Source organism: Staurois parvus, unplaced genomic scaffold, assembly GCF_062004578.1.
Source record: "Staurois parvus isolate SC_StPar_1 unplaced genomic scaffold, SC_StPar_1.0 ptg000751l, whole genome shotgun sequence".
NCBI classification, from domain to species: Eukaryota; Metazoa; Chordata; class Amphibia; order Anura; family Ranidae; genus Staurois; species Staurois parvus.
Window position 1 is genome coordinate 426,794 of NW_028318547.1, and position 26,870 is coordinate 453,663.

Below are 26,870 nucleotides of genomic sequence, written 5' to 3' on the forward strand. Positions count from 1 at the left end.
CCAGATTAATTAAGGTTACGTTTGAGATGCTTCTGAGATCAATTACAGTTCAGTGACAAGTTCATTTTACCTGCAGTGACTTACCTATAACTTGTATCTGACTTCCTTCTAAGACAACCTACTTGAAGATGCTTTTACATTCCCAGATTGGGAACAGAGATTTGATAGCTGATTTTTGACAGCTGTGAATTATGAAGTGGTTAGGACTGTGGTGAGATATGTTAATACTTATCAGTGAATATCTTCCATTCCCTGACATCCTACCTCTGCCTAGTAGTCAGTTATTTTTTTGAAGATTTTCCTCTTACACTGTCTGTATGTATTTTCTCTGGGATTTTTACTGCTTTGACACATACTATCATTAGAGGTAGGAAGCAGCATATGATCCTAGTTCTACTCTTGAAAATCAGGTTTAGACCATTAGGTGCCTTTACAAGTTTATTTGTATTTGAAGTTATTTTTTTGCACATAACCTCTATGGTTCACTTGTGAAATGCTATCACATGAACTTCTGTATACATATTTCTTTATCGTACATCATGGGAGACAGAGCAGGCTATAATAATGACTATGTGGGTTATATGCCACCTATAGGTGAATGGACACTGGTCAACCAATGAGAGAGGAAGTCCTCCCCTATATAACCCCTCCTACACAGGAAGTACTTCAGTTCTTTTTTTTTAAACAGTGTCTGTAAGGTGGATCGTGACTGAAGTGTTGCATGTGCTCTTGGAGCATACCTGAAGGTCAAGAATGGTTCCATTGTAGAATTGGGGACTTTAATAAGATCCATTCGGAAAGCTGTTAGCCAAAATGGATGGTACCTGAGCATCACTGGATAAGGAGTAGAATCCTCAGGGTTTTGCCTGTAATGCAGCCTTATGGCACTAGACCCTGCATAACGGAACCCTGTGCAGTATAATGCTGATCAAGGCCTGAGGCAGTGGCCCCACATTATGGGGACCGAGTCCTTTGAAGGTCTGCATGACAAAGCCTGCCGTGATGGGTGAAGGTTGGACTCCTGTTATGATTCAGAGTCCTGTGGCAGGAATGGTAAGTTTCAGGGGCAGACTGACAACTCATGGGGCCCCCGGGCAATAGGGGATCATGGGGCCCCTGTGTCCTTGGCCAAACTCAAAAAAGCCTATGAAAAAGGTACCAGGGGCATCTCATGGGGCCCCCCACTGACCCCAGGCCCTCGGGCAGTGCCCGAGTTTCCAAATGGTCAGTCCACCCCTGGTAAGTTTACATTTTGCAGTATTTCTTTGAAAAATCTGACTGTTTGGTCATTCTCCCGATGGCCACAGGGGGCAGAGTGCTGTTCGTCTGGCCAGGCTATGCTTTGTGTGTCCCTAAAGGAGTATTGATCTGCAGTTTCTCCTCCAGCCACTAGAAGTCATGCATCCAGTCTCTAGAGCCTACACTTGTGTAGAGGAGGCAGGAAGTAGATGGGAGGCCGGTTTAGCTTGTGTTTGTAGTCCCATGTGGCTGCTGGTTTGTGAAGATCCTGAGAGGTAGCAGAGACACGGAGCAGTCTATGGTTGGATGATAATGTGTGAATATTTCCTTTGCGGATTCCCATGACCAGACAGGACATGATTTTTCACTGGGGGGGGGGGGGGGGGCTTGTACAACTGTTTCTTGATACAACCCTGCAGGGGTATCGGTGCACTTAAAGGAGTACAGTCTCCAGAGTAGCTTGGTATTGATCGGCAGGAGCTTGCATTTAAGCTGCACTGAAGCAGCATGGAGGCTGAATTCAGGCTGAATTTGATACAGGTGTGTTTGCCTAGTATGGAACCAAGTGCAGTTCATTTTGACACAGTTATTTGAAACAATACGCTTCTAGAAAGTGGAACAGGTGCAGCATTGTATTATGTTTATTGCATGCATACCTGCATAATGTTTTGAACTGTATATCGCATAAACTGCATTTGTACATGCATACTTAGTGCATAAACTGCATTTGTACATGCACGGTTAATACATAGACTACATTCGTATATGCATACTTAAAGCCTGGGCTGCATTTTGTACATACATACTTAATTCATGAACGGCATTTGTACATGCATACTTAGTGCATAAACTTTATTTGTACATGCACACTTAATGCATAAACTGCATTTGGACAAGCATACGTATTGCATAAGCTGCATTTCTATGCATGTTTGATGCATAAACTACATTTGTTCATGCATGGGCTGCATTTTGTATATACATAATGCATAAATGGCATTTGTACAAGCATACTTTATGCATGGGCTACATTTCATACATACAAACTTAATGCATAAACGGGCATTTGTACATGCATACTTAATGCATGGGCTTCATTTCGTAAATGCATACTTAATGCATAGGCTGCATTCATTCATACATACAGTCAGGTCCATAAATATTGGGACATTGACACAATTCTAACATTTTTGGCTCTGTACACCACCACAATGGATTTGAAATGAAACAAATAAGCTGTGCTTTAACTGCAGACTGTCAGCTTTAATTTGAGGGTATTTACATCCAAATCAGGTGAACGGTGTAGGAATTACAACAGTTTGCATATGTGCCTCCCACTTGTTAAGGGACCAAAAGTAATGGGACAATTGGCTTCTCAGCTGTTCCATGGCCAGGTGTGTGTTATTCCCTCATTATCCCAATTACATTGAGCAGATAAAAGGTCCAGAGTTCATTTCAAGTGTGCTGTTTGCATTTGGAATCTGTTGCTGTCAACTCTCAAGATGAGATCCAAAGAGCTGTCACTATCAGTGAAGCAAGCCATCATTAGGCTGAAAAAACAAAACAAACCCATCAGGGAGATCGTAAAAACGTTAGGCCTGGCCAAAACAACTGTTTGGAACATTCTTAAAAAGAAGGAATGCACCGGAGAGCTCAACAACACCAAAAGACCCGGAAGACCACGTAAAACAACTGTGGTGGATGAGCGAAGAATTCTTTCCCTGGTGAAGAAAACACCCTTCACAACAGTTGGCCAGATCAAGAACACTCTCCAGGAGGTAGGTGTATGTGTGTCAAAGTCAATAATCAAGAGAAGACTTCACCAGAGTGAATGCAGAGGGTTCACCACAAGATGTAAACCATTGGTGAGCCTCAAAAACAGGAAGGCCAGATTAGAGTTTGCCAAACGACATCTAAAAAAGCCTTCACAGTTCTGGAACAACATCCTATGGACAGATGAGACCAAGATCAACTTGTACCAGAGTGATGGGAAGAGAAGAGTATGGAGAAGGAAAGGAACTGCTCATGATCCTAAGCATACCACCTCATCAGTGAAGCATGGTGGTGGTAGTGTCATGGCGTGGGCATGTATAGCTGCCAATGGAACTGGTTCTCTTGTATTTATTGATGATGTGACTGCTGACAAAAGCAGCAGGATGAATTGTGAAGTGTTTTGGGCAATATTATCTGCTCATATTCAGCCAAATGCTTCACAACTCATTGGACGCCGCTTCACAGTGCAGATGGACAATGACCCAAAGCATACTGCAAAAGCAACCAAAGAGTTTTTTAAGGGAAAGAAGTGGAATGTTATACAATGGCCAAGTCAATCACATGACCTGAATCCGATTGAGCATGCATTTTACTTGCTGAAGACAAAACTGAAGGAAAAATGCCCCAAGAACAAGCAGGAACTGAAGACAGTTGCAGTAGAGGCCTGGCAGAGCATCACCAGGAATGAAATCCAGTGTCTGGTGATGTCTATGCGGTCCACACTTCAGGCTGTAATTGACTGCAAAGGATTTGCAACCAAGTATTAAAAAGTGAAAGTTTGATTTATGATTACTGTCCCATTACTTTTGGTCCCATAACAAGTGGGAGGCACATATGCAAACTGTTGTAATTCCTACACCGTTCACCTGATTTGGATGTAAATGCCCTCAAATTAAAGCTGACAGTCTGCAGTTAAAGCACATCTTGTTTGTTTCATTTCAAATCCAATGTGGTGGTGTATAGAGCCAAAAATGTTAGAATTGTGTCCATGTCCCAATATTTATGGCCCTGACTGTACATGCATACTTAATTCATAGGTTGCATTCGTACATGCATACTTGATGCTTAAAACTTGCATACTTTATGCTTAAATTGCATCTTTAATGCATAAATTGCATGCATACCTAAGGCATAAATTACATACAGACATGTATGCCTAATGCATAAATTGAGTGCAGACATGCATACCTAATGCATAAACTACCTACATAAATGCATACTTAATGCACTAAACTGCATGCATACATACCTAATGTATAAACTGCATATAGATATGCATACCTAATGCATAGATTGCATTCAGACATGCTTACCTAATATATAAACTACATGCAAACTGAACTGTATATTTACATGCGTAGTTACATAAACTGCTTATTTGTACTTGCTTAAGATTGCATACTTATATGCGTACTTGTGTAAACTATGTATTGTATAATCTGCATACATAGTTACGTACCTGTAGACCTGCATGGCTGCAAACTTGCTTGCCTGCGTGATTACATAACTGTAGACCAACATGGTCTATAGTTGCTACATTATTGACTTAAAGGGCCCCAGAAGGGGGGAGACAGCCGAGACGCAAGTGCACCGCCCTCAGGTCCAGTGGACTGGGGGGGGGGGAGGGGGGGTGATCTGGCGGTGTTTGCATTTCACGATAGACCAAGGGATGTCAGGTATATCTGGGTTTGCAGCTATTCCTGCTGGTGGAGCTGCAATGGACTGCGGCCTCATAATCATATACATGCATGATCTCGTCTAAACTCGGAAGCTAAGCATGGTCAGCCCTGGTTGGTACTTGGAGGGAAGACTACTTGGAAATACCATGTGTTGTAAGCTTTTCCCCTCCAGAATCTGAGACGGCTGTGTTTTGAGAAGTATCTCGGGCTGTGGATGCTAGGGAAGTCTCTGAGGTGATTCGAGACACTCGACAGGTTCGCAGGCCAAAAACCAGACGTGAGGTCTATCTTAGATCTCAAGGCACTAGACATAAGTTTAGACGTTCTTCTGTTTTTACGGATTTGGATCAGTCCATCAGTGGTGGCTTCTCTGCAAGATGTAGATTTCAGGTGTCCATTTTTTTGTTTTGGGGCTCTGCCCTTTGGGCTGGCCACAGCCCCCCGTGTGTTCAAGAAACTCCTAGCTCTGGCGCTGAGCTTGTTGAGGATGCAGGGGAGTCTCAGTCTCAGAATACCTTAATGTTCCTTGCTCAGGGAGCAGTCGGTTCCAAGTTTAAAGTGAAATATAAGAAGCAAAGGGTTATCCTTCAATACGTATCTGCATGAGGAAGTGGTATCTATGTTGAAGCAGTTTCCTGCGTGCGGTTCCGCTCCAGGTCTTTGTAGTGGAACATTCTATCATATATATCCAAGCAGTGGATGTTGTAGGGCTTTGTTCCCGGGGTATTGCAGAGTTCAAATTGGTGGTTCGGAATCTGGAGTAGGGGTAATTTTCCTTCCAGTGATATGGAAAATAGTAACCCCGGGTACCAGTCTCTCTGGTTTGGGGGTTGGTTTAAAGTTGGCTACAGTTCAGGGAACATTTTCTGTACAGGATTTAATACTGCCCATCAATATCTTGGAATTTCGGGTAGTACACCTTGCTCTGGATTATTAAATGAACAAGTTGCACAGGTTTGTGGTCAGGCTTCAGTCCGACATGCATGGCAGTGGCATATATTAACCACCTGGGTGGTACCAGGAGTCGTGCGGTTCAGGCAAAGGTGAACCACAATCTGTCTAGGACAGAACAGCATGTGTCGACTGTTGGCAGTTCATATTCCAGGCATAGAGAACTGTTAGGTTTTTTTTTTTTCCCCAGAGGTCAGCGTTTGATAACGGGAGAGTAGTCCCTTCATCCTGAAGTGTTCTTGGCAAGCTGCCAGCACTAGGGAAATTTAGATGTGGATCTACTGACTTTCAGGTTCTACAATAAGTTAGGCTGTGTCCAGGATGGGAGTCCCATTGGCATTAGGAGTAGATGCACTGCTAACCCCTTAAAGACCAGTTCCCCCTAGTCTCTTTCCCCGATTCCCCAACTATTTCCGTTCTTTTGCACAGGATCCGGAAGGAGGTAGCACTGATAATAGTGGTAGTCCAGCCTAGCCAAGGAGGGCTTGATACACCAACATAGTGTATGTTGGCAGGGGGTGCTCTTTGGACACTTCAGGTTCTCCCAGACCTATTGTCTCGGCTCCAATAATGTATCCTGCTTTATGATTGCTAGAATTGAAGGCTTGGCTATATTGAGCCTAGGTCTGTTAAGATCGGGGTAAGATCTGTGCATTGTACGCTCCTTGGACACTTCAGGTTCTCCCAGACCTATTGTCTCGGCTCCAATAATGTATCCTGCATTATGATTGCTAGAATTGAAGGCTTGGCTATATTGAGCCTAGGTCTGTTAAGATTGGGGTAAGATCTGTGCATTATTGAGCACCAGGAACCCGGCTTCAGGGAGCTTTCATTACAGGACTTAGAAATCTGTTTTGCCTGGGGTGAAGTCAGGCAGTGGCATCCACGAAAATGTGTGATTGAAAGAGTTATTTTCCTTTTTCCTATCAGGAGGGGAATTGGAATTGACAACCTTCCTGGAGGTATTCCTTAGTGTAGCTCGGGGTAAAGTTTCAGCACCAAAAGCGGTAACCCCAAGCTAAACTCGGGAATACCTTGCAGCATTGCTCCGGGATCCCTTCTGCACTTACCTTGTCCTTTCGCTCCCACGATGTCCCACCTGCAGCATCCCCGGCCATCTCCTCCGGCCGATTCCGGCATCTGTCTTTCGGGTTCCGTTCCCTGCGACGTTGGGATGTAAAGGGGACGTAACCGGTGGGAAATGTAAAAATGTCAAAAAGTGACATTCACTAAATACACTAAAATCACATAGTAAAACATTACTGTATCAAAGCATTTCACATACATTTTGTCCCTAGTGCTTTGTCCTGTGCCCTGCCTGCATTTTTACTGTTCCCTCTGCCTGGAAACTGAGAAATGTCCATGGTGTCCAAAAAGCGTCCCTTTAGGTCAAAAGCAGTTTTAGACCAGCTAGAGAACAGCGATAGTAAATTAGAACCACTTGCAGAATTGAGTGATAATGATTCGTGGGAAAATTCGTCAACACTGAAAATGATTTTGCGACTTTGCTCAGTGATGTGTGAACTTGGCGCTCTAATTCAAATTTCAGTGTTTTGGTTTGATTACATTATTGAATTAAATTTATTATTATTTTTTATGATTATTTATTAAATTATAATTTGATTTCGTGTTTCAAATTTTATCATGCCCGGCATGTTTACTAGACTCTTGTTTGAACAGATTTCAGTGAGTTATTCCTAAAAATTACAGGCCTACAATAAAAAAAAAGACATATTTCCATGCAAAAAAATGTACCATTTGAGCACAGAAATACTGACATAATCAGACCGCTAGGGAGGTTACCTGCCATTTAGGGTCAAATTTCGGCTCTATCCATTTTTTTCCCAGAAACCATTATTTCTCGTTCCTTGATTCATACTTTGTGCAGAATGTAACACAAGATGGTTTTGTATGTCAGGCCAGCCTAAGTGTCCTGGGGAACTGGATCTTGGCTGTCCTTGCAGAGGCCACCTTTTGAACCAATTAAAGAGTTTTAATCTTTTGACTCGAAAGGCAGCTTCTTTGGTTACTGTCACTTTGGTGAGAACAGTGTAAGAGCTGGCAGCTCTTTCATGTAAGGAGCCATTCTTGGTCTTGCAAAATGATGAGGTGATGTTGCGTTCTCATCCATCTTCCTGCCTAGAGTCTTTTTGGTTTTCATTTAAATCAGGACAGTGTCTTGCCTTTCTTTTTTTCTTAGACCACAGTCAGCATGGGAAAGCGCACTTCATACTCTGGATGGAGCTTCAGGTGTTCAGAACTTAGCTGAGTTTGGTGGTACAGGTCAGGAATCCTGGTCTGTGCTGCCAGAAGGGCCCAGAAAGGGCAGGCGGCATCCAGGTCAACTATTTATCATTGGATATGCCAATTGATCATTCAAGCCTATGGTTTGAAGGATAAGGTCCCATCCTTTCAGGTGAGAGCACACTCTACCAGGAGTGTGGGGGCATCTTGGGCTATCCGCCATCAGGCGTCAGTTGCTCAGGCTGCAAGGCCGCTACATTGTCTTCGGTTCACATGGTCACAAAATGTTACCAGGTGGATGTCAGAACCATGGAGGATTCTGCATTTGGCCGCAGCATATTGCAAACAGCTGAGTAAGTGCCTTTTGGGATTGATGGTGGTGGTTATTGCCATCAAAGTTCTGTTGCTTTGGGATGTCCCACATAGTCATTTTTATAGCATGCTCTGTGTTTCGTGATCTATGATAAAGAAAATTGGATTTTCTCTACATACAATGTAAAATCCATTTCTTGGAGCATTTCACAGGACACAGAGGTCCCTCCTCTCTTTCTGGAATTTCACTGCTTGCTACAAAAACTGAGGTAGTTCCTGTGTAGGAGGGGTTATACAGGGGAGGACTTCCTCACCGATTGGTCTGTCAGTGTCCATTCACCTATAGGTAGCATATAACCCACATAGTTATTATTATAGCCTGCTCTGTGTGCCGCAATGTTCTCCAAAAAATGGATTTTACAGGTAAGTATGTAGAAAAAAAAATCAAATTTTTCAAAAGTGCATTGATCTGCCTTGCTAAAATCTTATTACACATTTATGTGACCTGTCCTACTGCAACTTTTTTTGTGCTGTTGAACACTAATATCATTGGCAGATGTCGTACTGCTGTTACTGTCAGTGACATATACAGTCAGGTCCATAAATATTGGGACATCGACACAATTCTAACATTTTTGGCTCTATACACCACCACAATGGATTTGAAATGAAACGAACAAGATGTGCTTTAACTGCAGACTGTCAGCTTTAATTTGAGGGTATTTACATCCAAATCAGGTGAACGGTGTAGGAATTACAACAGTTTGCATATGTGCCTCCCACTTATTAAGGGACCAAAAGTAATGGGACAATTGGCTTCTCAGCCGTTCCATGGCCAGGTGTGTGTTATTTCCTCATTATCCCAAATACAATGAGCAGATAAAAGGTCCAGAGTTCATTTCAAGTGTGCTATTTACATTTGGAATCTGTTGCTGTCAACTCTCAAGATGAGATCCAAAGAGCTGTCACTATCAGTGAAGCAAGCCATCATTAGGCTGAAAAAACAAAACAAACCCATCAGAGAGATAGCAAAAACATTGTTTGGAACATTCTTAAAAAGAAGTAACGCACCGGTGAGCTCAGCAACACCAAAAGACCCGGAAGACCACGTAAAACAACTGTGGTGGATGAGCGAAGAATTCTTTCCCTGGTGAAGAAAACACCCTTCACAACAGTTGGCCAGATCAAGAACACTCTCCAGGAGGTAGGTGTATGTGTGTCAAAGTCAATAATCAAGAGAAGACTTCACCAGAGTGAATACAGAGGGTTCACCACAAGATGTAAACCATTGGTGAGCCTCAAAAACAGGAAGGCCAGATTAGAGTTTGCCAAACGACATCTAAAAAAGCCTTCAAAGTTCTGGAACAACAGCCTATGGACAGATGAGACCAAGATCAACTTGTACCAGAGTGATGGGAAGAGAGAGTATGGAGAAGGAAAGGAACTGCTCATGATCCTAAGCATACCACCTCATCAGTGAAGCATGGTGGTGGTAGTGTTATGGCGTGGGCATGTATGGCTGCCAATGGAACTGGTTCTCTTGTATTTATTGATGATGTGACTGCTGACAAAAGCAGCAGGATGGATTCTGAAGTGTTTCGGGCAATATTATCTGCTCATATTCAGCCAAATGCTTCAGTACTCATTGGACGCCACTTCACAGTGCAGATGGACAATGACCCAAAGCAGACTGCAAAAGCAACCAAAGAGTTTTTTAAGGGAAAGAAGTGGAATGTTATGCAATGGCCAAGTCAATCACCTGACCTGAATCCGATTGAGCATGCATTTCACTTGCTGAAGACAAAACTGAAGGGAAAATGCCCCAAGAACAAGCAGGAACTGAAGACAGTTGCAGTAGAGGCCTGGCAGAGCATCACCAGGGATGAAACCCAGCGTCTGGTGATGTCTATGCGTTCCAGACTTCAGGCTGTAATTGACTGCAAAGGATTTGCAACCAAGTATTAAAAAGTGAAAGTTTGATTTATGATTATTATTTTGTCCCATTACTTTTGGTTCCTTAATAAGTGAGAGGCACATATGCAAACTGTTGTAATTCCTACACCGTTCACCTGATTTGGATGTAAATACCCTCAAATTAAAGCTGACAGTCTGCAGTTAAAGCACATCTTGTTCGTTTCATTTCAAATCCATTGTGGTGGTGTATAGAGCCAAAAATGTTAGAATTGTGTCGATGTCCCAATATTTATGGACCTGACTGTATGCCTGTCTTTGAAGGCGTGTATGGCAATCATTACTCCTGCAAACTTTGAATTTTAAGATCAATTGACTATCTTACATTTTCCTGCTTTTCTTATTTTAGGTTACAGCTTTCCCCATAGAATCATATTGCAGTGACCGAAGTGCAGAATATGAAAAACAGATGCTCAAGAATGGAGGGAGCCCTGAAGCCAGGCAGTGTTTTCTATTTGGAGCTCCAGAATTGCATGCGGATTGGCCCTTGAGGGATTTACAGTTTTTCCCAGAAAACCTAAGTGGTCTGCTGGCCTTCAGACCCTGGCATGGTTGGTCATTTATCCGAATACCAGGTAAGGTAGCAGTATAAACTGGGAAGTTCATGGCAATTTTTAGTATTTGGAGCTTTTTTTTAGGTATTAAAACATATCAATGGGATATGTTCTGCAGCACTTTATGAAAACATTAAACAATTTATTTGGTCAGTGCCCCTAAATAAACTTAGTCTTGTGGTATATAAAATGGTTTACACCACAACACTAAAGCCGGCCATAGATGGAGCGATTTTCTTTCCTGCAACCAGGGAAAATCTTATATATAACAAAACCACACCTAACTTAAAGTGAAAAACCCCTTAGGACCCAATGCATAAATACCTCCCCCCAGAGGCCACAAATATAGGTAAAGGCAATTATGGTCACTCTAAATATAACAAAATACCCAGTGTCCAACCAAGTGAAAATAAAATTCTAATTAAAGTCCTTCCAAAGTTCTCCGTATACCCTGATAGTCTTCTTTAAGTCCACCAATTCTTAGTGATACTTTAATCTCCAATACTCCTCAAACCAATGCATCTTCTTCTACCCTTAGTACCTCAAAATAAATAAACTAAACATAGTGCATTATCCTTAAACAGAAATATAAATAGTGCGTGTGCATCCAAATGTTCACAAAACCAGTGTTCAGTAATCACATGTACAGCCAGTGATTGGGGTTCCTGCTTTTATCCAAACTGAGTAGGAACTCGCTTGTGTAATCAACACTTCTCCATGTACTGTGAGTAAGTGTTGATTACACAAGCAAGTTCCTACTCAGTCGACGTCCTGAGGGATAGAGACCTATCTGATTTGATTATTGCTATACTCACAATAGCTAGGAAATCTACCTCAAAAGGTCCACTATTTCATTTGGAAAGCATCCTTGCATGGTGTGAGACAGGAAAATTTCATCCCAGGAAGTAAGGCACATACTGACCTTTCTTCAGTCTGGTTTGATCAATACTTGGCCCTGAGTGGAGTTAATAGACAAATCTCGAGTCTAGCAATTCCTTTCTATTTCAAAGACCTCTTTCCTATCATGCCTTGTACCTTGGCCTTTGTACAGGATGCAGATCCTGTAAATCCAGCTGTATGTCTATCTGTAACTGGGATCTCAACCTGCGTCTGTTGGCTCTTCAAAGCCTTTGAACCTCTCAGGGATATTTCTCTGTCTATTCTCTCTCACAAGATGGTCTTCCTTATTGCTTTCTTGTGCTGTCACAGGTGGGTTTCTGAGTTAGTGCCCTTGTCTTACAAAGAAACTTTTCTAGTTCTTACATGGGCACTGTACGTCTGCCTCTGTCCTGCTCCAGTACATCCTAAGGAGATTACAATCCTTGGATGTGGTTAGAACTATTTGACTTTCTCTCTCAGCTACATCTTCATTTAGACTGAAAAACTCCTGTTTCATCATACTGAAATGTCCTTGTAAGGGAAAACCAGCCTTTTGTTTTACTATTTCCAGTTGTCTCAGGCAGTTTTTTGTGCGAACCTAAAGACTCAAAGTGATTGTAAACCCTCACCTTGTAAAACAACCTATACAGTTTAAAATAGAAATGAAAGGCAAAACATTTGTTGTGTTTAGGTACAAAAGTGATCACATATTGTCTGTTCACAGCCGCATTAGAGCTAGGGAAGCACAAACGGCATCACAATGATCTTCTGTGTGTGTGTGTGCTTAATGTGGTCAGTTTTTAATATGCAAGCAGAAGGACTGGCATGAACACCAGGGATTTCACTCAAAGAAAGCAAAGAGAACAGGATCATTTTTCATACAAGTACATGGTACAGCAGGAACCTATCAGGAATATGAATTGTTGGGTTTACATACTCTTTAAAGCCCAGTTTCAGGATAATAACAAACCCCTGCTAACTAACCACTGATTTCAGAAAAAAAAACTATCCAAATGTCCATTTTACTTTCACGAATCCATGATCACAAGATGATCCTTTTCTCTTCTCTTTACTTTTAGTCGTTCTTCGGATGTCCACATCACTGTCTGCTTGACACGCAGAATTCTTATTGGTGGAAGCGGCACTTCCAACAGCCAGGTCCTCATTCATAGGCCATTCATGTCTTTCATGTCCAAGAAGACAAAGAACAGAGGAAAATGCATTATCCCCAGGGTAGGGAATGAGCTTCCTCTGTGAATTTCCTCTGTGAGCTTTGCTTATAGAGGAAAGTGTTACTTTGATCCACTATACTGCAAGATGGCTTAGGTAGAGGTGATTAGAATCAAGACTGGGGACTACAGTAACTTCACAATTTACTGTTTTAAATTTTATTTTTCTTGGAGTTCGGTGTTAAGAAAAGGATTTTGCCTTTTCCTGTCAAAGGGCACACAGCTAGGTCGATTAGTGAGTGATTTCTGGGCTTTTCAACATCAGGCTTCTGTTCACAGGTTTGCAGGGCTTCCACCTTGTCGTCTTTTATAGTTTTACAATGCTGATGTTCAGGCTTAAGAGAAATAAGGTCCTTCAGGCAGCTCCCAGATTTTTTCATCTAGTGTGTGTGGGGGGTCGGTTTGCTTTTTGTTTGTTATGTTGTCACCTCTGTTGGACTGCTTTTGGATGTCCCATATATCTCAGAATTTCTTCTCACCCTGTGTCCCCTTCAGTGTGCAGCTTCCCCCGCAGTCCACCAGTACTTACCTAAACTTAATTTAAATCCAATTATGTACATGGGAACCCTGGCTCTCTTTTCATTGGCTGAGACACAGCAGCAGAAGCCATTGAGGAGAGCAAGGGGCGGGACTGAGCCATGTTCTGTGTGTCCCATTGACACACATAGGCGGCTTGAGAGAGAACAGACACGAGTGCCCCCAGAGCATGCAGCTTGCTCTTGGGGTACTCGACAACGGGGAATGGGTAAGAAGCACCGGCGGGGGACCTGAGCCGAGGAGGATGGGGGCTGCTCTGTGCAAAACCATTGCAAAGAGCAAGTAAATATGATGTTTTTTATTTTAACTAGAAAAAAGTTTGAGTCTTTAGAACCACTTTAATAAACAATTAAGAAAATAGGATTTTTGAAACCCTTCTTTCTATATGATCCATGTCTACTATACTACTTTTCCACACAACTGTAGCATGATGAAATGGGTTATAACTAGTGAACAGCATTTTTTGTTTGCCAGTGTCCTTTACTCCTACAGGGCAGCAGTGATCTTCTGCTGGTGTTTTATGCTAGTCCACTTTGGAAAAACTGATCTTCTGGCAGTGTTTCCTCTAAGTTTTTTCTGTGAGAGCCACAGTTCTGTCTGACTGCTCACAGGACATTATAAAAATTGAGCCTATTATTTTAAAAGGTGTACAATAGTTAGATATTGTGACCCTCTTTTTATAATAGCAATCCATTGTACGTGTCTGTAAATGTAACATACGATACTAAGGTAACCGGTAACTTTAGTTAGTAGGAACACGTATGAAAGTTACCACGTGTCACAGTATTTTCTGACATTAACCCCCCACCCCCAATCCCTAAGGGAAAACCTAAAACATACGAGTAGACATTGAATCTCCTGACAAATCGTAGGCCTGCAATTAGGCAAATTATAATATTTAGGTCATACATTTTTAATATGTAGGTGCACATCTTGTATACAAGAAATTGTTGGAGAAATACATGAAAGTGCTGTATACTGTATCTATACCTGTTCTGTCTCTCCAATTTAAGCATTGAAAGTGTGATCTCTGTAACTTACAGTTGTGATAAGATAGCGATAACTCCAATCTTAGTTGAATAACACAGGCAGTGACTCAATCCAGATGACATCTTGTGAAGTTTATTCCATAAACTGAGAGAATCTTACAACAATGAACATCTGATAGGTCAAAAGATCATAATGTGATCTGCTTCATGACATGAGGCTTGAAGCTGAAATGCCTTACTAGGAAAAGGGGTGGGCTATCTATACAGCAAGAACTAAACCAGAGGAAAGGGAGAAAAAGAGACAAAATACAAGAACACTTAAAGGCATATGACAGTCATGTGAAACATGACAATACATATACACAAAAAGGACGTTTGTATCTGCACACTTTTAGGAACCACTGCCTAGATGCACAACAGGGAAGCGGCTATACTCCAAAGTGGGCACTCCTAGGAATTCATAGCAGGATGAGTAGCATCTGAAATATATACGCACACATATACAAGGGATAGACAAATATATGGACTGCATGATTTGCAGATGTGAAAGTGACAACATGTTTTGTGTTGAAAGCGGAAGTGATGTAACATTCTTTTGCTTCCGCTGTGTGATGAGACACCTAGCTAACAAGTGGGAACCCTCATTTGCTAGTGATACGGAGTCATGTCAGAGCTTACTGAGCTTCAAAGAGGGCAAATTGTTGGTGCCCACTTAGCTGGTGACTGAAGTTCACGAGGTACAATAACAAAGGTTAAGACTACATATAGTTTCCGGGAAAACGTTGCCTGGTAAGCATAAGCGTGGTCGACATGGTCAACTGACCGAAAGAGATAAAAGGACTTTGCACAGAATTGTGACCTGGAATAAGCCACTTTTGCAGCAGTTGTATGTCCTGGATAGACACTATGCTATGTTCTAGTACTGTCACTGAGCTCACACTGACTTATAGCTCAGTATATGTTAGCTACTTTGCATCTTTCAGTACGTAGACAAAATGCATTCTCTCCTGAACACTTTCCATGCTCTGTACTGAATGCTAGCTGTAAGTAATTTATGTCTGTCACTTCTCATGTTCATTGAGTTACAAGCTTTTATTTATGCTTGATAGTTGCATTTCTCAATGTGACTGTGGGAATCTCCATTCCCTTCCTGTTCTGTTCACAGAAAAAAATACTCCAGTTTAAATGGGAGGAAGTGGCAACGTTGTTAGAGTGAACCTTTGCGACCGCTGATTGTGAGAGCTAGACAAGGGCCTTCGTATGACCCTATTGTTTCTTTTAATGTAAGAAGGAATGATGGGATACCCTCTGAAGGGTCAAGGTTATCTGTCTTACAGCACAGCTCTCAGACGTTCTTGGCTTTCTTCTTATTTCCAGGTCATGCCTTCATTTTTTATCATCGTCAGCTTCTTGATGTAGAAGAACATTTGAATTCTTTATACATATTTTTGGCCAAATGCTGCATATTTGTTGCTGTTAAACCTCAGCAATCCTCATAAAAAATATTCATGGTTGTAGATGTTTGAAATGTATCTCGTGTGTGGGTATGAAGAACAATACTAAAGTGAAAGATGACATTTTAAATTGCAGTCATCATGGCCTGAAGATTAAATGTGAATAATTATTTCTTAGCGCATGCTTTTTCTTTGTACTGCTGTATTTGAAAACATAAGTGACAGTGTTACAATCCCCCTTACCTCCTACTGAGCCGCCACACATTTTTAGAGATGTATGTATTTCACATAAATTTTGCATGCTAAAAATGTTGTGCAATAAATGTACTGTAATTATTAAACAACAAAACAGTGGTATTACAGGAAAATATTGTACAATCGGGAATTAAGTATAAGTGGTGCATATATCAGTGCTGTTTTGTATTATTTCGGGCCTTAGTGTCAATAAAACCTGACCTTTATGGATGTCTTTCTAATGCTGTTCACCAAGAATGGGGTTGGGTTTAAATCTTCCCTGAAGTTTGCTGAGGGAAAAACAAATCTTCAAGTAGGAAGAGGCAGAGGAAAGGTTTCCGGCAACATGTTTTTAAACAAGCTGGTCTGATTTCCTGTTGTGCAAAAGTGTGTTGTACATTCCCAGCACCAGATATTCCTTGTTTTTGTTGTATGTTATGCTCAAAACGACCACTAGGTGGTGCCTCTGTACCTGAAATCAATCATGTATGTTGCTTACCTTACTGAACTGCTGTCACAAATAGGAAAAATCTCATTTAATTTTTTTTTCCTTGCAGTTATACATACATACATACATACATACATACATACATACATACATACATACAGTGTCCTTTCTCAGACATTTACTATAGGATAGTCAAGAATTTATCATATTGATATTTAAACAGGGACTCTTAACAGAACATACATCCAAAGTGGCCAGGCAATGTAATGTCAATGTAATATTAAGAAACAGTCCTCCCTCACAGCTTCTCTGTCTTGCTCCCTTAGCCATTTTCTATTAAGGTGAATGGAAATTGCAGTACTGAGACTTACCAGCAAGTGACATCCATGCACATTACACAAATGATGGCCTCAAGATCTGCTTGGCATTAGTCAGTGACCTACTGCTAGATTGTGATTTATAATTTGTCTACCCCTGTTCTGTATCCAAGGTTCTCAAAGTAAAGTGTGTGTGAAAGAAGTTTGAAGTGTAGAACCATTTGTGGCTGTTCTAGCATGTCTTAGCTGAGTGAGTCTGTGTCGAAACAAGAAATTGAACTCCTTTGAAGCAATTATACCCTTCTTTCCTGCACTTTATGTTCTTATTGAAGAGTGGTCATAGATAACAAATTCAACTGGATGTCTGGTTTGGGAGTTTAGCCAGTTTGAATATTAGCAGCTCCCAACTTCAAAAAGCAAAACAAAACCGTTACAAGGTTATATTTAGAGATCTAAACAGCTCTGCCGTAAGAAACATTTTTGTTTAGACTGGAGTTCTTTAAAGCTGAAACTCTGGGTAAATATTTTAAAAAATACCATTTATTATTATTATTATTATTATACAGGATTTATATAGCGCCAACAGTTTGCACAGCGCTTTACAACATTAATGTAGGCATATTCCGGTTATGTAATTAAATCTCATCAAATGAATCTTACTTAGAACCCGTATAAGTACCTACGTATGTCTTTGTATCAGCATCTGTGTACAGCAGGAAGAGGCAGGGGCAGCACTCTGAAACAGAACTCTATTTCTTGCAGGGAACATGCTTACAGGAGGGGAGAGCACAGAGGGGAGCCCATCAGCATGCTGCTGTCCTTTAATTGTCCGGTAATAGGCTGTAGACCCCAGTCCCCAGTCAGTTCTGAAATGCTTAACTACAGGAATGTCCAGGACCCAACTATATTGTCTAACAGGAATGCCAAAATTAACAAGACTGAACAAAATGACCAATCCTATAGTGGGTAAAACCGTTCGAGTATATAGATTTTTATGTTTTTGGCTGTTTGCATAAAGTACAGCTTTGAAGAGTAGGTGCACTTTATAGAACCCGAGCCTTCTCAATTCAATAGAGCTTTAGATGTGAGGTGAATGTCAGTATCTTCACCAGTAGGACAGTATCCCTGCACTGCTCTCCTTCTCTGATATTTCATGCATACTTTACCACCTGGAATACAGTATGATGTACATTCTCTGTAATCTTATGGTCCTTTTACTCTCTCTGGGCCTCTTTTGTTGTTATATGTGATAAGTAAAATTATCTTTTTGATGAGCAGAAGGGTTTATTTAAAAGTGTTTATCATAGTATTCACTTGTGCCTCTCTAGTGATGGAAACAGTAGTAATAAGGGTCCCCAAAGTCTCACAGACAGCCAGTAAGGGACCACTGGGTAAATCAGCATATTGGCATCTACCTAAAACGAAAGTAACCGTTTTTTGGTAGATTAACTCTTTAATTTTTCATTGCCATAATAGTTTATAGTTTTTTGGCCATTTAGGTTAACCATAGATCATACTTATATACTGTACTTTGTAAAACTGCTACTGACAATGCTTCCCATCCCAGTTCGAAAACTGCATATACTACATTCAGTACATTATAACCTATCTTATAACCCCTGAAATACTGCAGTAATGTATTTTCTCTTATTTTGGAATAACTCCTAGATTTCCACCAAAAGACAGGAAAACAATGAAAAACTTAGAGCCTCAGAACCATAAACGCGCAGTTGATGTAGTTGTTCTGAGACCTGTCTGCTTTAATCTTTTTGTTTTAGTGCTGCTATAATGCTGTACCTGTGTAATAATTTTGTGGGTGTTTTTAGCTCAAACCTCTTTTTGTTAAGCATGATATATCCATTTTGCTGAGACTTCTCAGAAAGAGTTAAATATATGACAGAGTCAGCAGCGTATTGTTTTAAAATTTTGTTTATGACAAGAGCTGCAAACAGGATGCGTATTTTTCCTGAGACACGGTTACAAGGCTGTTCTCAGTACCCCATCTATTTTCTGCCTTTGGCATTGGGGATTGTTAGAGAACCCTGTAATCTGGGTCTTTATTCGGGGTAATACAAGTAATGATAGCCCAACACAAATATATATGTAAGACAATTGCAGGAATTGTTTAGGTGCACCAACAGCTGCAGGTGAAATGCATGTGACCAATATTAGGAATGTTGCTGCAGGTTTGATTCCTTTGAGCTGTTTTGTGATGCTTGTAAAATTTCTGGGTTAAAGGCCAAGTTCATCTTTACAGAAAAAAAATGCACGTGTTTTAGAAAAAATGTGCATTTATTATTTTTTCCTGCAGGAGCCTGGAAAGCATTGCAGTAGTGATCAGTAGATTATGGGTGCAATATGGGATCCTGCAGACCTGCCCTTTGGCTTTCAGCCCATACCTCTCTTTGGACTTTCTGTATGAAAACTGGAGGACATGTCAGTGGACTATGAGAGAGCTCATTAACTTCCCTGTAGCCCATTGAAAGTACAAGTCTGTCTGCCATGGAAGAAGTTGGCACTTGTACTTTATTCACTTACATGAATCTGTGCATGAATGATTCGGCTGTGGGGGTGGAGCCCTTCTGTTGTAGGGAGGCAGGGGAGAGGGGCAGGGGCTGGAACATGTTACATGTTCCATCCTAACTACAGGTGGAACACGTAACATACACCTACCACTGAGTTCATATACTTATGTGTCTATGGAAGAGGTGGCAGTAGATTGCACTGATCTTTGTTTTGCACAAAAACAACGACCAGATATAGTGCTAGGTGCAGCCCAAGTTACCCAAACCTGTCCCTTCTTTACTGGTCTGGCTTTACTAAGCGTTTTATGATTGTTGTGAATTACTGCAAGGTGTTTTACTGTATTGTATTTTGGTCAAAGATTTTATGTTTTTAGAACCACTTCAGCTTCAGAATATTTACCCCCCTTCATGACCAGGACATTTTTTTGCTGTACGGCGCTGCATTATTTTATCTCACAATTGCATGGTCTTGCAATGCTGTACATAAATGAAATGTATATAATTTTTTTTTCCCATAAATAGAGCTTTCTTTTGATGGCATTTGATCACCTCTGGGTTTTTATTTTTTAGACTATAAAAAAAAAACAACTTACCATTTTGTACATCATTTTTTACTTTCTGCTATAAAACATATATCCAATAAAAGAAATTTTAAAAAATCTAATTTCTTCATAAATTTAGGCCAAAATCTATTCTGCTACATATAATAGTAATAAAATCCCAATAAGTGTATATTGGTTAGTTTGTGCAAAAGTTATAGTGTCTACAAACTATGGTACTGGAATTTTTTTTTTCTCTTATACTGGTAAATGTGGCGATCTGCAACTTATAGCGGAACTACGATATTGCGGTGGTCAGTCAGGCAGCACTAACTGACACTTTGTGGGAACCAGTGACACTGATACAGTGATCAGTGCTAAAAATATACACTGTCACTGTAATAAATTACACTAGTTGTGAAGGGGTTAACATCTAGGGTTAATCAAACAATCAAAGGGTTAAATATGTGCCTAACCAGTGTTTTACTGTGTAATATGTGCTGTTTCTTTATCATACATCACGGGAAACAAAGCAGGCTATTCATGACAATGTGGGTTATATGCCACTTATAGGTAAATGGACACTGATCCTCCATTCAGAGAGGAGGTCCTCCCCTCCTACCCAGGAAGTACTTCAGTTTTTTCGCCAGTGTCTGTAAGGTGGATGGTCACTGATAGTGTTGCTTGTGCTCCTGGAGCATACCTAAGGTCTAGTACAGTTCCTTCAAGAATCATGGATTTTAATCTAATCCATTCGAAAAGCTGTGAGCCGAAATGGATGGTACCCGAGCCTCGCTGGATAAGAAGAATCCTCTGGGTTTTTCCTGTAATGCAGCCTTACGGTGCTGGACCCAACGTAGTTAGAACCCTGTGCAGTTTTTAAATATGACCAAGGTGCTTTCCAGTGGGGTGCTATACAAGTTTGAGGCAGTGGTCCGATATTATGGGGATCTGGTCCTTGAAGGTCTGTATAACAATGCTTGCCGTGATGGTTGGTGCTTGGCGAAAGTCAGTGACGTGCGGCAGGACTAGTAAGGTATATTTTTTATTTTTCCTCTCGCTCTGTAAAAACAAAAAAAAAAAAAAACTCAAATTTGGAGGGAAAAGGAGAGGTATTGTTGTTTGGCCGAGCTTTCCACTAGGAGGGGTGCTCACTGCATTTTTTGCCCAGGATGCTAGCCTGTTGTTCTGTTGGGAGCCACTAGAGGGAGCATTCTGATCCCCAGGAGTGTGGCCGGCCGTGGGGCGCATGCACAGTGGGGTGCGGGTACATTCAGCGTGTGTGCGCACGAGGATCGCAGTGGGCAGAAACGAAAATCGGCCATATTTATCAGGAGGCCTGGGCACACATGGGCTGCTGCCACTGAGGGATTCCTGTGGCTGGGACACAGAGCAGGCTATTCAGTGGGGCACATGAGTACTCCCCTGAGGGGGAAGCATTGGCCAGTTAGTCAGGAGCCGCCCTTGGTGGCTCATAAGGATTGCATTTTTGTGTTTTTCTTCAGCACACTACTTGCATAGCTGTATCTTGGGGTCTGTGTTTACTGTTGGAGGTACATAGGTTTTTACGCTATCTGAAGTAATGTCTTCTAGAAAGCGGAGTAGGGAAGGCACAGCAGGAAGAGGCTCTAATGTGCGGCCGCCAGGTTCTGGGGAACCTAGCCGAATGTCCGCTGTAATATCCTCTCTTGATAGGCCAGAAGCGACTGGCAGTCTGAGCCGCTACTTTTATCTGGCATTGTGGCTACTACTGAGGCATCTGCCTCAGTATATGTAACCAAGGATAATCTTGCTTCAGTCTTAGCGGGGTTAGAGGGTAAGATCGCTGGGATGATTGCATCCGTTTCTCAGGGGACTAGGAAGCGGGAGAGATCCCCATCACTAGAACCTCCGACCCTGAAGCAGGAATGGGTGGAACCTGAACATGAGGAAGAACTGGAGGAAGGTCAGGCAGTAGAATCTGTGTTTGAGGGGTCACAGCCTGGGGAGAAGCAGGCGGTCTTTGCCTCCCAATATCAAAGGTTATTAGTCCAGGACCTCACTGATATGGTACGATTTGGATTTAGGCTACAACCAATAGAATCCTCTGAGGTTACTTATTCTTCTCTGGGCTCTTTGATGCCCCCACAGAGTACTCAGGCCTTTCTGGTGCATCCTCTTCACCCAGACAGGGTTTTTGTTCCACCAAAGAGGTTTTTTTTTTTTTTTCTTTTTTATACCCCATGGAAGAGAAGTTTAAGAAATGGGGTATGCCTGTAGTGGATGCAGCTGTTTCATCTGTGAATAAATCTTTAACATGTCCTGTGGATAATGTCCAGGTTTTCAAGGATCCAGCAGATAAGCGGGAGTCTTTCCTTAAGACCTCCTTCTCCCTGGCAGGTTCTGCCACACAGCCAGCAGTGGCAGCTATTGGCATTTGCCAGAGTCTTTCTGACCATGTCAAATGACTGCTTGGAAAGCTGCTATTAAGGATTCAGTTCAGCAAATTTCTCACTTGACCCTCTTATCAATGCACGTGCACAGGGTTTTGTGGCTGAAGAGTTGGTCAGCAGAACTGCCATGAAAAAAATTACTGGCAGGTTTTCCCTTTCATGGAGAGTGGTTGTTTGGGGAAGATTTGGATAAATATATCTGAAAGATTTCAGGAGGAAAGAGTTCTCTTCTACCCTTTCCAAACGCCTTTCTTTCAGGGTGTCAGGAGCTTCGGTTGCTGGCCTCTCATCTACCAGGCAGTCATTTTGCCGCACACAGGTCCCAGCCTCCAGGAATAGAACTCAGAATCAAAACCCGGGGAGGCCCTGGTTGGCAAGTCATTCAAGGCCGATTCAAAGTCCGCCTTCTAATGAAGGGGCACCCCCACTCGTTCGGGTGGGGGAAAGGATTTTGAATTTTGTTGCTGCCTGGGGAGCTCTAATCTAAGACAAGTGGGTCATTTCCGCAATCTCTCTGGGGTACAGACTACTATTTTGAGTCTTTCGCCCTCCCCGGTTTCTAAAATCAAATGTACAAATGAATCCAAAGAAGAGACGAGCTTTATTACAGGCACTCGGTCTCCTATTGTCTCAGGAGGTGATCACGGAGGTTCCAGCAGACAAAAGGTTTCAGGGGTTTTATTCAAACCGGTTCACAGTCCCAAAGCCAAATGGGGATGTAAGGCCCATTTTGGACCTCAAGAGGCTAAATCTGTTTCTAAATTATCCAGTCTTTTCGTATGGAATTGCCTCTTTACAGGAAGGAGATTTTTTTTTAGCGTCCATAGACATCAAGGATGCATACCATTTCCAGTTCATAGCATTACCTTTGGGCTTGCCACGGCTCTCGCAAAAATTCTTGCTCCAGTGTTGGGGCTGCTCAGAACTCGGGGATATCAGTCACAGGTTTTCTAGACTATCTATTGTTCAGAGGTCGGTCAGTTCCAGGTCTGAAGCTGGATGTGATGTAGATTCTGGAACAGCTGTGCTGGGTGCTCAACTTCAACAAGTCGGCTCTGGAACCAGTCCAGAGCCTGGAGTATTTAGGGATGGTCCTAGACACGGTTCAGGCAAAGGTATTTCTGCCTTCAGGAAAACGTTGTGCCCTGAGGAATGAGGTTTGCAGTTTAAAAACCAAGATTCTTCAATTCAACTCTGTATGAGGTTGCTGCGGAAGATGGTGTCCTCATTTGAGGCTGCAAAGGTACAGTTGTGTCCAAAATTATTCAACCCCCAATGCTGTAAAGGGGTTTAGGGACTATAGTGTACATTTGGAATTGTATTCAGAATCAAATCCTACAAGGACGTTGTAACTACCCAAATGCAACTAAAATGACATCAATTGTTTATGTAATACAGTAGTAAATGGTTCTTATGTGGTTTCTTCATTGCCACAATTATTCAACCCCTTAAAGACTACCACTCTGAAGAACAGAGGTTCATACAGGTGCTTTCCATCAGGTATTGAAAACACCTGTGGATGTCACCGAGCAGCAATCAAGCATAATAAGCACCAATTAGGCAGCTTTAAAATGACTGTGATACTCAGCTCCTTCTAGACATTTACTGGTGTGGTTACAAACATGGTGAAGGCAAGAGAATGGTCCAGGAAGACAAGAGAAGAGGTGATTTCTCTTCACAGGAAGGGCAATGGCTATAAGAAGATTGCAAAGATGTTAAACATACCAAGAGACACCTTAGGAAGCATCATTCGCAAATTCAAGGCAAAGGGCACTGTTGAAACGCTACCTGGTCGTGGCAGAAAGAAGATGCTGACTTCGACTGCTGTGCGCTACCTGAAGCGTAGAGTGGAGAGAAGTCCCCGTGTGACTGCTGAGGAACTGAGAAAAGATTTGTCAGATGTGGGTACAGAAGTTTCAGCCCAGACAATAAGACGCACACTGCGTAATGAAGGCCTCCGTGCCAGAACTCCCAGGCGTACCCCCTTGCTGTCTCCAAAGAATAAGAAGAGTCGACTGCAGTATGCCAAAAGCCATGTGGACAAACCACAAAAGTTGTGGGATAGTGTTCTGTGGACTGATGAAACAAAATTAGAACTGTTTGGGCCCATGGATCAACGCTATGTTTGGAGGAGGAAGAACAAGGCCTATGATGAAAAGAACACCTTGCCTACTGTGAAGCATGGTGGAGGGTCAATCATGCTTTGGGGCTGTTTTGCTTCTGCAGGTACAGGGAAGCTTCAGCGTGTGCAAGGTACCATGAATTCTCTTCAGTACCAGGAGATATTGGATGGAAACGTGATGCAGTCCGTCACACACCTGAGGCTTGGGAGACGTTGGACCTTTCAACAGGACAATGATCCCAAGCATACCTCCAAGTCCACTAGAGCATGGTTGCAGAGGAAAGGCTGGAACATTTTGGAGTGGCCATCGCAGTCACCAGACTTAAATCCGATTGAGAACCTCTGGTGGGACTTAAAGAAAGCAGTTGCAGTGCGCAAGCCTAAGAATGTGACTGAACTGGAGGCCTTTGCCCATGAAGAATGGGCGAAGATACCCGTAGATCGCTGCAAGACACTTGTGTCAAGCTATGCTTCACGTTTAAAAGCTGTTATAACTGTAAAAGGATGCTGTACTAAGTACTAAGATTGAATGTCACTTGGGGGTTGAATAAAACTGATAATGCTGTGAGCACAGAAAAGACATTTGTGGTTATTTCATTATAACTGTTATGTTATATTTGTCTGACCTACAAGTGCCTCTTTAATGTAAATGTAAGCAAGATGACTGAATGATCAAAAGCAATGTCAAACTGGCCAAAACACTCAATTTCAGTGGGGGTTGAATAATTTTGGACACAACTGTACATTTTGACTGTTTGGAACAAGAATATTCCGGCCCTGGATTACTGCATATCTGTCTCCAGAGGTACTACGAAGCCTGAATTGGTGGTTGATGACTCACAATTTGGAGAGAAGGAGATCTTTCAGCCTGTGATGTAGAAATTGGTAACCACTGATGCCATCCTCTCAGGTTGGGGGGCTGTCCTGGAGTAGGCCATAGTTCAGGGAACGTTATGGGTCAGGAACCCATCAATGTCCTGGAACTTTGGCAGTGAAACTGGCTCTGAGGTATTGGACATCCAGGTTTCAGGGTCAGTTTGTAAGGATTCAGTCCTACAATGCCACAGCGATGGCATACATCAGCCACCAGGGCGGTACCAGGAGTCGAGGTGCTCAGGAGGAGGTGAATTACATTGTGAGGTGGCCAGAGATATATTCTTCAAGTTTGTCAGCGGTGTTCATTCTGGGGGTGGAAAATTGGCAGACGGATTATCTCAGTCACCGGCTGTTGATTCCAGGGGAATGGGCTTTCAAGGGAATGTGCCAGCAATGGGGTTGCCTGCATGTAGATCTGTTGGTACCCAGGTTCAACAATAAGGACGGTCTTTTTGTGTCCAGAGTAAGGGACCTCCTTGCGGCAGAGGTAGATGCCTTAGTGATTCCTTGGAACCAGTTTTCAATGATTTATGCCTTTTCTCTGATTTAGCTGCTGCCTCATCTCTTACGCAGGATTTGGGAGGAGTCTATTACAGTGATGCTGATTGCTCCAGCCTGGCCCAGGAGAGCCTGGTACATGGACATAGTAAAATATGGCAGTAGATGGGTCGTGGTCCCTGCCATGTCAGCCAGACCTGCTGTCTCAAGGTCCTATATTGCACCCATCTTTATGGTCGCTAAATTTGACGGCATGGCTATTGAAATCCAGATCCTAAGGGATAGGGGAGTATCAGATTCTGTCATCACCATCATGTTGGATGTTAGGTAGTCTCTAGGAACATTTTTTACAGAACTTGGAAGGCTTACATTTCCTGGTATGAGGTTCGCAAATGGCACCCACAGAAGTATGTGGTAGGATTTTGTCGTTTCTTCAAACAGGGTTGCAGAAGAAATTGGCTGTTGGTACCATTAAGGGCCAGGTTTCAGCATTAGCTGTTTTTTTCCAAAGGCCCATTGCGTCTCACTCTTTGGTTCATACTTTTTTACTGGGAGTGATGCGTATTGCTCCTCCTGTCAGGTTACCTTTGTGTCCCTGCTTTTCAGGGAACGAAAATCCAGCACATCGCCAGTGACAGGACACAGCTCTGCCTTGTTTCCAGAACTGTGTCCTGTCACTCTCCTGGATGATCAACTGGTGTGGGCGCTCAACCATTGGCCGGCACCCATTGATTAGCTTCTGCTGTATCAAATCACAGCAGAAGTTGTGTGCCTGGCAGTGCGTGCCTCCTACAGCAGAAGTTCAAAATCGTGTGTGTGTGTATGTGTATATGTGTATATATATATATATATATATATATATATATAAAATGTGTGTGTATGTATGTATGTGTGATTTTGCACAAAACATCCACCCTGTAGCAGTAAATCTGCTATAGGGAAGGCGACATGTGCAGAACCCACATAACCAAGAACTACTACATGGTGGACCATAACAGTAGTCTCAAAATTCATGTACATCATCCACCAATATAATAATGATTCTAGTTACAGAATATGTGCATGTAC

General features: G+C 42.2%; 1 protein-coding gene across 1 annotated transcript in view; it reads left to right on the forward strand.

Annotated features, from left to right (window-relative positions):
* INO80 (INO80 complex ATPase subunit) overlaps nt 1–26,870 on the forward strand; it is a 243,974-nt gene that overhangs the window by 179,574 nt on the left and 37,530 nt on the right. Inside the window, exon 26 of the mRNA XM_089654321.1 lies at nt 10,519–10,744. Within this exon, the coding sequence (XP_089510447.1) occupies nt 10,519–10,744 (226 nt within the window). The remainder of the gene's footprint in view (nt 1–10,518; nt 10,745–26,870) is intronic.